Below are 13,089 nucleotides of genomic sequence, written 5' to 3' on the forward strand. Positions count from 1 at the left end.
AAAACTCTCGAGTATTGGGCGACTGTGGTCATCCAGAACAGTCCATACAACTCATAACGACCCAATGCCCGATCCACAAATACAAAGGAGACATCACAGCGATGATACACAACTCCGCTTGCTCCTTCGGCGGTTATCTGGCTTGACCATCTGTAGCTGTTGCTCTGCATCTGCATCAGCCGTACGGAAGAAGAAAGCGCCCGATTGGCAGCACCCTCGCATGGGAAAGGCTCGCGACTTGGAAAGGCTTTGCGTTCCACGTCACTCCTCGTTCGGGATCGCCTGTGTGTTTCTCTCCGCCTGTGTGTTTCTCTCCGCCTGTGTGTTTCTCTCCGCCTGTGTGTTTCTCTCCGCCTGTGTGTTTCTCTCCGCCTGTGTGTTTCTCTCCGCCTGTGTGTTTCTCTCCGCCTGTGTTTCTCTCCGTCGGTGTGTTTCTCTCCGCCTGTGTGTTTCTCTCCGCCTGTGTGTCACAATAACCTGCTTGCCTGCTGCTGCCTCTCGTCTACACCAAGGCTCAAGCGCTCAAGAAACTCAAGGGCGAGCAGGGCAGGTGTAGGGTTACCTTTAATCAAACAAAGACAAAGATCCCCCGTATTTCATTAACAGACTGTTGGGGCAAGTGCTGTTAGCGAGTAGCACCTAAGAAGGTCAGCACAGTACACGAGGGGGTGGGTGGCTAGAACCACGCCCGGCCGCCTTTGTCGCCCTAGTGATGATGACACATCACACCGGGTACTCATTTAAGGCTGAGTAGACCCAGGAGAGGCCCGGGACTGGTTCAGAAAATCGTCGCTGGTGTTGACCGTGAGCAGGAATCAAACGCTGGTCGCCGGGTTTGTAACTCAGCATGCTAACCACTGTGCCACCGCTCCCCACAATAAACAGACACAAAAACAGAGACACACGCGCTACTCAACACGCACATAACCCTGAACATGCCTTCCTTTTACATTCGATCTTGAGACTTGGTGCTCCTAGCTCACACCTGCAAGCACCAATGGTTTCAGAATCTGTTTTAGCTGCACCGAGAGCACGGCGTGACGATAGTCGTCCAGCGGCAAGAGCAATCCGAGAACATCCACCAAGGGGGGGAGATCTGCCAGGTGGATTACTCGATGGCCGGATCATGAGAGGTGGTGGTGGCTTGGAGAGGTCTTCATCTCGCAGTGGATTGGTCATGGTTGATGATGATGATGAGTAAATGAAGGCATTGCGTATAACTACGTCGTGAAGGACATGCACTACAGGGAGACGCTGGGGTCCATTGCCGCCGAGTTAGCTTCACGTCCCTATGTAGCTGTGTCCCACTCACCCCCTGCCAGCAATGTAATGCTCCTCCACCCGTGTGTGATGGAGCGTTCCACTCAGAGCAGACGGGGCGTGGTGAGGGGAGAATATAAAATAGCACCAGTCGTAGCAATTCCCATTTAATCTACAGCACCGAAGTACATACAGCAGCCAACAGCAGCAGGCAAATGGCGCTCGCCGATTGGCCACCTGAGGGAACGCCGAACTTCGAGTCGATTCCCTGCCACAATCGCAGCCGCAGCACCGAGCGGGATTCCGCCGAGGTGACCGAATTTCCAGGAGACTCCATCGGGGTACCGCGGTGAGCTGGGAGCCTCTCCCAGCACGAGACGACGCCCGCCATTCGAGTCGCCAACAAATTCCCAATACGGGACCACAGAGGTCGGGCGCACGTAGGCGGCGCCGGTGCCGCGCTCCTTCCTGCATCTCCATGGTGCCCCCCCCCGCGCCGGAGTCTGAGACCCGCGCGCCGGAGTCACGAACGCAAATTAGACGTCACCGCTAACACCATTCCGTCATAACACTGCCCGCCGACACAATCCTGACCAGGGTGGGGTGGGCGGCACCGAGCCAGGCTTTCTGAAAGCACGCCTCCGTCGGCTTGATAAGTAATGGACGAGCACGGACGTGAGATGCCCCCCCCCCCCTGCACCCCCCCCAAAGGCCCCGGCTGGACCGGCGGGGCCCATCGTGGTGGCGCCCCCCCTTCCTCCCACCGGACGGCCGCCTCGCCGCCGCCGCTCACACGTTCTTCAAGCAGACCTGGCAGCGGCTGATGCGTGACCGCTGCCCGAACGCGTCCTTGATGGTGCCGGGCCGCGGCGGCGCGAACTGGGAGGCGGCCGCTACGCGCGTCAGCCAGAAGCTTTGCTCGTCCGCAAAGTAGTGGCAGGTGCCCCGCGGGCCCTGGCACTCGAGGAAGGCCGACGTGCGGAAGTCCTCAAGGCACGAGCCTGGAGACTCCAGCGGCTGCCCGCCACCTTCCGCCGACGCCATGTGCTGGGGGGATCACGGGGAGCGAGGGGAGATGAGGAGACGGGGAGAGGTGGAGAGGGAACCACTTTCTCAATCAGCCCGACGTGCTCTTTTTATTGCTTTCCAGCTCTGACTATTATGATGATGATTTCACTTGTTCACCCAGGACAGTCTCGAAGTCCAAATACCAGTTCCACTCTGTGTGTAGGTTTAGCTAAGGGAGGAAACCCATGCAGAACAGGGGGAGAGAATACAAACTCCACACAGAAACTCAATGCATTCATCAATAAAACTGAGGTCCTAAAAGTAATAACTGACGTTTTGGGCTATGGCCCTTCTTCAAAGCACATGATCTACACAGAAAGGCGCCCGTGTCAGGAACGGGACCTCAAATGCTTGCTGCTGGGAGGCGTCTGGGTTCGAATGTGACTGCTGCGCCGGCCCCTGCCGCCGGACCGTCCCCAGTCGATTGCACGAACCACAAAAGAGCAGCACGCGGTGTCTCGTCCTCCACTCGCTGTGGACGTTAAAGATCCGCGACGTCATTCGCAGGAGCCGGCCAGCCTGTGCCGGAGTCACGGGCTCCAAATTTGCCAAATTCGAGAATCACACCGCAAATGACTCAATTGTGATAAAAGACAAGGCAAAGATCCCCAGTATAGCCGACTGTTAGGGCAAGGGCAAGTGCTGGTGAGTGGACAGCCTCGGTCTCCCTAATAGCAATATTTACAGAATGCACCAGGTACTCATGTTACGCTGAGTCGACCTAGGGGAGGCCCAGGACCAGTTCAGATAATCGTCACTGGTTATGGCCGTGAGAGGGAATCGAACTCGGATTCGTAGCACAGCGCGCTCACCACTACGCCACCGCTCCTCAAGTTGGTTCACACGCACACACAGCAGTGATCATCGCCCCCTACTACAGGATTTATGCTCGTTCACTGCGGGACAGGCGCCGAGTCACCTCGTGCTGCACATGGACAGCTGCCACTGGGGGTGCCCTTTCTAATTGGGGAGCAGTGGTGGCGACATGTTCACTACCTCGCCCGGAATACAGGAGGTCGTTGTTTGAATATATATGGACGGACGTTGCATGTTGTCCACGTGGTCGCATGGCTTTTTCTCCAGGTCCTCCGGTTTTTCCCTCCACATTTAAAATCAACGTGCGTTTTTAATATTTGGCTGCTATACATTTCCACGTGATAAGCCATTTCATTGATCAATTATTTGTGGCCAGGCCACTTCTGAAAAAGAGCTATACAGCTCAGTGGGCCTCACCTGGTAAAATAAAAATAGTTCATAGTTTTTCATCGTAATGTAAATTAAACGAGGCGCATCGTGAGGGGCGTGCAGCGACGATCTTCTCCTCCCCGTGTCAAGACGGGGCGGCGGCTGCACCACCGTTTTGTTTACAACGGCGCGTCGCTCCGTCCTTAACGAAGTGGGGGTGGGGGTGATATACTCTCACCCTCGTTATGGCGACTTCGTGCGCACAACAAATTCCACGTAGCCAAGAGGGGCTCGCTTAGAGGAAAAAACCGGACGCGTCGATCAAAGTGTTCTCGCCCGAAACCTAGCTGAGAAAAACCGCCACTAAAAGGAGAGCAGTGTCGCCGATTGACGCAGCGGAGGAGGAATGCGGGCGCGGGTGGGCGAGCGTTGCAGAATCGTTAGACATGCGCGTGTTTGGGGTATTTTGGGGGGGGGGGCGCAGCGTGGGAGAGGCGGTGGGGAGCCATACCATGAGAAAGGAGTAGCCGATCCAGAGGCTTCGCCACCCTGGCGGGCACCGTGGAATTTCGCTGTCCTGGCTGTGCACAGCGATCGCTTGTGTCGGCGCCTCACACACCGAGCACCTGGGGGCACAGCGCGACCCGTGGTGACCCCCGACTCCATCTCTAACCCTCGCACTGCATCAGCTACATCTCTTCTCCTGCCTGTGCCGTGCCCGTTTAGCCCCCTCTTCTCCGGCCAAACAGAAGCCGCTTGGGCACGCGGTGTCTGGGCATGCGGGCTACGTGACCCAGACAACGCGGCCTCGCTTGCCGGAGGAGCTCACTGATGGGAATGTGTCCAGATCTTTCAAGGATCTGTGAGCTCCGCACGCAATCCAGGCTCGTTAAACCTGGATGGATCGTAGGCAGGCCAACCTGAATGTTTAAAACTGTGGGAGAGAAGACCTGGAGTTTTTTTTGCGGTGAAAAGATAATGCCGCCCGAAATATTGAGACACCACCTCTGCCGAACCGGAGCCGGCCATGAGCTCACGGCCCAGGTGCGGCAACTCCTCAGGTGCCTTCTCTGCTTAACGTGAACTCGTCACACACACGTAACACAACAACCACTAAGCGTTGGTAACGTCACCATAGCGCTTGTGCCAGGCCAGGTGCACTTTGAAGCCACGTGAACAGACCCAGGTGCCATGGGATGGACTGAGTTGACTGGTAGATGCACCAACTCTGTTCCCCACTGTGCCAACTGTTTGCGCTTTAGCCGCCCAGCGCTCCGCTCGATGTTGTAAGCGTCGCTCCTCTGCCCTCCGTTGTTGCCTCCAACTTCCCAGAGCTGCTTTTTGTCCTTTCTCCGCACCGCCGGTTTAGCTCGGTTGGCTACATGCGGTGTCAGACTCCAACACACATACATAGAGCAGCGTCTTTCACGAACCTGGTTGTCAGTTACACAAGACAAAGGTCCCCCAGGTAGCCTCTAACAGACTGTTGGGGCAAGTGCTGTTTGTGAGTACCGCCTTTGTCTCCACAGTGGCGATGTTTACACATCGCACCAGGTACTAATTTTAGGCAGAGTCGACCTACGGGAGGCCCAAGATCGGTTCAGATAATCGTCACCGGTGTTGGCTGGGAGCGGGAATCAAACTCGAGTTGCCGGGTTTGTAGCGCAGCCAAGTCGCTCGAGTTGGAACTTGAACCTCGGGTTCCTCAAGCTGTGGTCCGCGCGCGTACCGACTAATGTAGGGGCGGATGTCGTCTCCGGACACGGGCATCATGGGGATGGCGGCGGTGCTGGAGAGCCAGAAGGACTTGTCGTTGCGCGACGCGTAGCTGCACACGGCGTCTACGCCGCAGTAGACGAAGGGCATCGTGCTGAAGCGCGGCAGGCACGATCCCGCCAGGCCTGGGGGGGGGGGGGCAGATACGGTGGTGGGGGGGGGCAGTGGCAGAGTGGGAATAGGCAGGCAGGGGGGGTGATGGTGTTCGCGACGGCGATGATGTGTCGGGGCCGATGACGATGACGACGATCGCGGCGACGATGGCGGTAAAGATGGCGATGATCTTAGCGACGGGGCGCCGCCCTCACCCAGGTCCTGCGAGGCGGCCTTCTCATTGCCCTCGATGTAGAGGAGGCTGAAGCCATCCCACAGGCGCGCCATGCCCTGGGGGCATGCAGGCACCTCGACCGATTGGCTGTGCTTGACGAGCAGGAATCCCCCGTCCTCGCGCACCAGCTCGGCATCGCTCACCAGGCCCGGCGCGCCCGCCGCCCCTGGGGAGCCTCGCTCGCCTGCGGTGCAACAACGACGGCACAATGGTGACACGTGAAGGGACTCGTCTATGTGCAGGGGGTCCCCGATACAATACGTCGTATCGATATACGTTGTTTTACACTCGGCTCTCGGGGGGGGGGGGGGGGTGTAGAGGTACTGTACAACTCGCACATGCGCCGCCATTTTCTCAGACCCATCGTGTTCTCTCGTGTGCGTAGCTACGAGTGCTCGTTGTAGATCGGCGTGGAATTTTTAATTGCAAAATATCGTTTCAAACCTTCAACAATGAGTAGCAGGCGTAGTGACAGTGCAGGTGGTGAGCGTAATAAAAAGCGCAGTGATATTAGGCTTGATGTTCAAATGGAAGTGATAAAGCGTAGCAGAAAAGGTGACCGTGCGGTTCATGTACTACTGTGCGTGGTTTCTGCTCGTCGTTATATTTGAAAATCTTCCACCTCGGCTCGCCTTCTCACAAAGGGGCAGCCGTTTGGTTGCCCCCCACCTCCCGAGTAGAGCGACTGGTTTTCCAATTTCCTGCCATAATCAATCTAGAATCGGGGGGGGGTATTCCTTTTGACCTTTGTCCAGCTGCTTTTCCATCACCATGTTTATGTTTTGGTTTGCGTTGCCCTGCCCTCTTCCCTCGTGGTTGGAATTCCTTTCTGGTGTTTGCTATCTCGAGTGGAGGCGCACTCCCTTCATACGTAATGTATTGCTATTATGTGTTGTGTCAGATTGCTGGAAGATAAAGGCGGTTTGGAGGCTCTGATCCTATGGAATCCATATTATCTTGGTGGTGTGTGATTGACCTATTTCGCCTTGTATATCTTCTGAATGACCCTATGGTCTAATACTTCATAATTATTATTTGGTTTATGTTTAGATATACCATAGTTGTTACCACAGGTATTCCGAGGGTTTTATTAAACTTTGTTCCGCGTCTGTTTTAACCAGGGATCCGTGCTTCTTATTCAAGTTATATTGTGATATCCTGAGTTTGAAGATATAGCTAACCTTCGACTTATTACTGTTAGAAATATATATATCACCAGTGGCAATGTTCCCCGTTCCTATTGCTCTCGCCACCCGTGGAGATCCGAATGGGGGTGATGTAAAGACTGTGTCAGCAAGTTTCGATGTGACGACAAGGCTGATTTTTCAAGTGCCAATAAGTCTGGGGGATTTCGATGGGAAATTCCTCAGTGTCCAAAACGTCCGTGGAGGTCCGTGTCCTATGGCCTTTGCTCCGTGGAGATTTCCTAGAGACTCATTAACCTCCCTTTGCACCGGGGTTCTATTATATTATTCTCGTGTGGCGACGAGAGGTTAGAGTCAGTGGGGTGAGGGATGACCCCCCCCACCCCTCTACGCCCCCGCGCTACATACAGATTAAACTAAAAAAAATTGGGCAGAATCATTCTTGTGACTTAAAACGTTCGTGACTGCAGGAACTCATATTCTTGGTTCTTTCGGTAAAGTCACGTAGATAGAAAAACAAAAAAGCTAAATAATAATAATAAATTGAAAATAATAAAAGAAAAAAACCACGACATTTCGATCGCAACACAAGCGATCTTCATCAGGTGCACAGAGAAGAGGCATCAAGCCTCCAAATGTCGCTGCTTATGAGGCGCTATGAGGGCTCCTCCAGTGTGAGTGGGCGGGGGACGAGAGCTGCGCAAGCAACACGCGAATGCAGAAGCAGCACAACGGGGGAGTTGGGAGGAGGAGATGGTGAGCTTGTGCAGCGCAAACAGCATGGGCGGGGCAGCCAGTCAGCCAGCGCTAATGCAGGAGCAGACAATGGGGGGGAGACAGGGGGGGAGAGAGAGAGGGGGGGCAGAGACAGGGGGGAGAGAGAGGGGGGGCAGAGATAGGGGGGGGAGAGGGGGGGTTAGAGATGGGGGGGGGGCATTGCACCTCGCTACACACATCCATACTGCTGATGGTGGAGGTTGACAAGAAAACACAAATCAAGTCATGACCCAAAGTGGTTGATGACATTGAATCTTTGTTGAAAGCCAGTCGGCTTGCAAAGTACCATCATCTTAGAGAAATCAACTTCATGTGAGCCAGCCGCATTAAAGTAATGATCAGCCACGGCAGAAGTATTGGTCCTGCCGTGTTTCAGATCTGCCTTATGTTCAGGAATACGGTCCGTGACATGTCGTTTAGTTTCCCCAATGTAACTGCTGCCGCAGATACAGCTTAGTTTGTAGACGCCAGGATATTGCATGTCAGGAATCTTGTCCTCCACAGATGGGATCAGGTCACAAATTTTATGCACTGTGTTAGATCGGACCTGGATCTTGTGTTTGTTCAAAATTTTGAAAATCTTTTTAGTGACCCCTGCTATGTATGGCAAGGTGATGGTTTTGATTGGGTCCTCAGATGGTTCTTTCCCAATGGTTGGGGTGATAGATTCACGGATTGTGTAGTCTGAATATCCATTCATCTTGAGAGCCTGGTGTACGTGTTCCAGTTCACTGGCGAGGTGATGACAGTCGGAAGTACATCGAGCTCTATGGTGTCGAGTTTTGATGAGGGAATTCTTCTGGGATGGATGGTGGTGGGAGTCAGGTTTTAGATAGGCGTCAGTATGGGCTACTTTCCTGTAGACAGAGTGGCTCATTGAGCCATCCTGTTCTCTTTTTGATTAAGACATCCAAGAAGGGTAGCATGCCATCCTTTTATACCTCCATGGTGGATTTGATTGCTGGGTGTATGGAATTGATGTGGTTGAGGAATTGTTTCAGAGCCGGTCGGCCATGTGGCCCGATGACAAACGTGTCATCCACGTGCCTCTTCCACAAGGACAGGCATAGAGTGGATGTCTGGATGGCGTCCGTCTAAAATTTTTCCATGAAAATGTTAGCCACAACCGGAGATAACGGAGAACCCCTTGGGGTGCCTTCAGTTTGTTTGTAGAATGTTCCATTCCAAGTGAAGTATGTATTGGTGAGGCAGTGTCTCACCAGGGCCGGTACATCAGCATTCAGTCCTTGTTGGACCAAATCTTCAATTCTTGCAATGGCATCAGGCACAGGAATTTTGGTGAACAAAGAAACTACATCGAAACTAACGAGCAAATCACCTGGGGACAGTGAGATGTCTTTAAATGACGAAACCGGGTGAGCTGAGCTAAGTACAGAAGAGGTGGTCTTACCAGTGAATGGCTGCAAGTTCTGTGACAGATATCGGGCAGCTTGTAAGTGGGTGAGCCAATGGTGGAGACGATGGGACGAAGAGTGTCCCCTTCTTTATGGATTTTTGGTAAGCCATATAGTCTGGGTGGTCTAGCAGCAGAAGGTTTTAAGAAAAACCGTTTGTCTGTTCAATTAATGAAGCTAAATCAATCTTAATTAGGAGCTTTCGTGACTGCAGGAATTACTCTTTGGTTCTTTCGGTAAAGTCACGTATAAAGATAAAATAATAAATAATAGCATACGACGTTTCGATTGAAACACAAGCAATCATCATCAGGTATAAATGAAATAGCAACAAAAATCTAACCAGAAAACTATAGACAGACATATAAGCAGACAGATATCACCAAGATACATAGAGAGAGAGCAACACATAGGCACACAGAGAGAGATCGTCTCTGTGACGAGGCCTTAAATAGAGAGAGGGGTGCGGGAGTGGAGAGAGGGAGGGGTTAGAGAAAAAATTAGCATGTCAATGAGTAAGAATGACGCGTGGTAAAGTACGCAAGCTTGAAAATTAGGAGAACGGGAGAAAGATACACTAAATTAAATAACCTAGCAAAATATCGAAATGTTATGTAATGCAACACAGAGAGTCCGTCAAAACACAATTAACGCATAGCCTGGTCGATTACGTATTTCAAAGATTGCTAAGTTAGAATATAAGTGTGAAATTTCCAAAGAGAGACAACACATAAAACACAAGGAACGGAGACACACAGACAGAGCAGAGCATAAGAATGACAAAAAACGAGTAGAGACAGAAAAAGTACACTAAATACACAAGCAGAGAGAGAAAACAAAAAACCCAGAGAGAGAGAAAAAGATAAACTTAAAAAACTTCCCCGTAGAAGTGGTTCAATCTTAAGATTTTATATTTATTATTTAAATGTAAAATATATTTTTTTATAAAAAAAATTCTATCTACGTGACTTTAACGAAAGAACCAAGATTATACAATACTTCTTAATATATTTTTTTGGAAAAAGGCACATATACAACAACGCGACATACGCGATGACGCGCGTACGTGATGATATACATGATGACGCTCGTACACGTTAACGTACGTAATGACGCGCGTACGCGGTAACGTACGTGATGACGCACGTACGTGATGGCGTACATGATGATATACACGATGACGCACGTACACGACAACATACGCGATGACGCGCGTACGTGATGATATACATGATGACGCTCGTACACGTTAACGTACGTGATGACGCGCGTACGCGGTAACGTACGTGATGACGCGCGTACGCGGTAACGTACGTGATGACGCACGTACGTGATGGCGTATGTGATGATATACACGATGACGCACGTACACGACAACATACGCGATGATGCGTGTACGTGATGATATACACGATGACGCGCGTACACGGTAACGTAGGTGATGACGTGCGTACGCGATGATGCGTGTGTGCATGGTGCAGGCGTGCACCCACCTGGGAGTCCTGAGGGCCCCAGGGGCCCTGCTGGACCCGGCTCCCCTGCTGCCCCCTTCCTGCCAGGGAATCCGTCGGTTCCATGTTTCCCTGGACGCCCCGGAGACCCACTGCCTCCTAGGAACATCACCATCATTGTAGTTGTCATCATCCTCATACTCGTCAACATCATCATCATCATCATACTCATCATCATCATCAACATTATCATCATCTTCGTGGTCCTTGTCATCAAATTAAGTTGACAAAAGAGGAGTATCAAACACATGTCTGTTGTGTGTTCTTGTTTGTCTGCATATGCTGGTTGTCAGTAACGTCCGCGTGTATCGTCCCCGTGTATTGTCCACGTCTATCATCCGCGTATATAGTCCCTGAGTATAGTCCTCGTGTATCGTCCGGGTGTATCATTCGAGTGTATCGTCTGTGGGTATCGTCCGAGTGTATCGTTTGAGTGTATCGTCCCCGTGTATTGTCCACGTGTATCATTCGAGTGTATCGTCTGTGAGTATCGTCCGAGTGTATCATCTCAGTGTATCATCTCAGTGTATTGTCTCAGTGTATCGTCCATGTGTATCGTCTCAGTGTATCGTCCATGTGCATCATCCATGTGCGTTGTCCACGTGTATCGTCCACGTGTGTTGTCCGCCTGTGCTCAAATGAGCAGTGAGAAATTGTTGCTCATCTCTTGTTAACAGCCCTACTGAGCCAGTGGTGTCAATTCCACATTCCTATGGCAGGGTCGAGTCTATCTATAGGACAACATCTGTTGACCGCCACACAAAGTGGTGCTCACGGACTCAGCCCATCAACCATCCAGGGCCATGAAAATTCGTACTACTTAGTGAGAGAGTCAAAAGCTCTTCCCCTACAGATAAACTTGCTCCCCATCATAAGAACTTGGAATTTCCTCCGCTGCTGCTCAGCTGGGCTGTGAACAGGAGGCGAGTGCCGCTGCCTCGATGCTCGTCGGAGCAGGCGGGCGCTGGGCACCGGTGACGGTGGAGACGACGCTGCTGACTACGGAGCACCGTGGTGGCGAGGAGATGTTAACTACCTCACCGGGTAGACAGGAGGTCGTGGGTTCGATCCCGACCCCGAGACCTGTATATTTGGAGTCTGCGTCTCTCTCTCTCCCCGTGGTCGCATGGATTTTTCTCCGGGTCCTCTGGTTTTTCCCTTAGAATCAACATCACGCGTTTGGAGTATTTGACTCCTATACATGTTCACGTGATAAGCCACTTTGGTGAGCTATCATTTGTGCTAAACGAGGTCGCTTATGTAAACGGGCTACATAGCTCAGTAAAATAAAAACTATTCTAGTTTAGTACTTTTCTAAAGTTTCATTTAAACGTGAACCGGGGGGGCTACCCCCCACCCCCTCCTATTCATTCCCTTCCTGCCCCCCCCCCCCGCACGTGTACCTGGGAATCCCTGGGGGCCCGGGGGACCGGGTGGCCCGGCCAGTCCCAGCTCCCCAGGTGGGCCGATGGGCCCCGGCGCTCCCCTCAGGCCGGTGAAGTCCACCTGTGGGCCCGGCAGGCCAGGGGCCCCGGGTGGGCCCTGTGAGCCTGCGCGCCACACCCAGGGGAGCGGGGTCGTTAGCGGGGGCCCAAGGGGGTTCGATACGTGGATGAAGTCAGTCGCAGAAATGGTAGTCGACCACGAGTCTCTTTCCATCACTCGGGGGGGGAGAAGCGGGAGCGGGGGAAGGGGGGGGGTGCGGAGAGTGTGGAGGTGGGGAGGTCAGCACCTGGGCGTCCCGAGTCTCCCTGCTCTCCAGGATACCCAGGGTCGCCAGGGAAGCCTTCCTGCCCGGGGAATCCCAGTCCGCCAGGATCTCCACGGCCGCCTGGTCATCATCAGTCATCAGCAGCATCGTAATCATCATTATCACCATCATCAGCAATAGCAGCAGCATCATCAGAACTTTCATCATCAGCATCGTCAGCAGTGGCTGCATCATCATCGTCAGCAATAGCATCATTGTAACCATCAGTATCATAATCATTATGAGCGCCATCATCGTAATAATCACAAGTACCATCATCAGCTACGGCAGCATCATCACTGAAATCACTGCCATCGTAATCACCATCACCGCCATCACCACCACTACCCGACCTTTGTATCCGGAGGAGCCAGGGCTGCCGGGTGTCCCAGGAGCTCCGGCATCTCCATCAAGCCCCGGGCCCCCGCTTCCTCCGGGGCCCCCAGAGAAGCCGGGCTTCCCCCTGGGCCCTGAGGGTCCCAAAGCACCCGGGCGGCCAGGGGACCCAGGCCGCCCTGCAGGAACAGAGAGGGGGGGCGGAGGAGAAGTGGTGATGATACGGGTAGTTGCATTGATGACGGTGTTGATGAACATGATGGCAGTGATGATGATGATAAGCATAATGACGAAGCAGGTGATGATGATGTTGATGATGGTGGTGGCTCTGATGACGATGACAAGATGACAAGATGATGACGACGACGACGTGGTGACATCACTCTCTCTCACGGGTCCCACATGTCTCTGCTTACCTGGCTCCCCGTCCCTCCCCGGGAATCCCGGGGTCCCGCGCTCCCCGGGAAGGGGTCCCACCACAGGGCCCCTCTCCCCAGGGGGTCCCGGCACTCCAGGAAACCCAGGGAAACCTGAGTTC

At 53.0% G+C, this 13,089-nt stretch overlaps 1 protein-coding gene across 1 annotated transcript in view; it reads right to left on the reverse strand.

Moving 5' to 3' along the window:
- Positions 1–2,049: 2,049 nt before the first annotated feature.
- The window catches only part of LOC144948846 (uncharacterized), a 39,188-nt gene continuing 28,148 nt past the window's right edge, over positions 2,050–13,089 (reverse strand). Inside the window, exons 17-23 of the mRNA XM_078878498.1 lie at positions 12,968–13,081; positions 12,569–12,685; positions 11,869–12,015; positions 5,598–5,801; positions 5,243–5,414; positions 4,025–4,139; positions 2,050–2,307 (exon numbers count right to left, since the gene is read on the reverse strand). Coding sequence (XP_078734624.1) covers positions 2,050–2,307; positions 4,025–4,139; positions 5,243–5,414; positions 5,598–5,801; positions 11,869–12,015; positions 12,569–12,685; positions 12,968–13,081 — 1,127 coding nt within the window. The remainder of the gene's footprint in view (positions 2,308–4,024; positions 4,140–5,242; positions 5,415–5,597; positions 5,802–11,868; positions 12,016–12,568; positions 12,686–12,967; positions 13,082–13,089) is intronic.

Source organism: Lampetra fluviatilis, chromosome 51, assembly GCF_964198595.1.
Source record: "Lampetra fluviatilis chromosome 51, kcLamFluv1.1, whole genome shotgun sequence".
In the NCBI taxonomy this organism is placed as follows: domain Eukaryota; kingdom Metazoa; phylum Chordata; class Hyperoartia; order Petromyzontiformes; family Petromyzontidae; genus Lampetra; species Lampetra fluviatilis.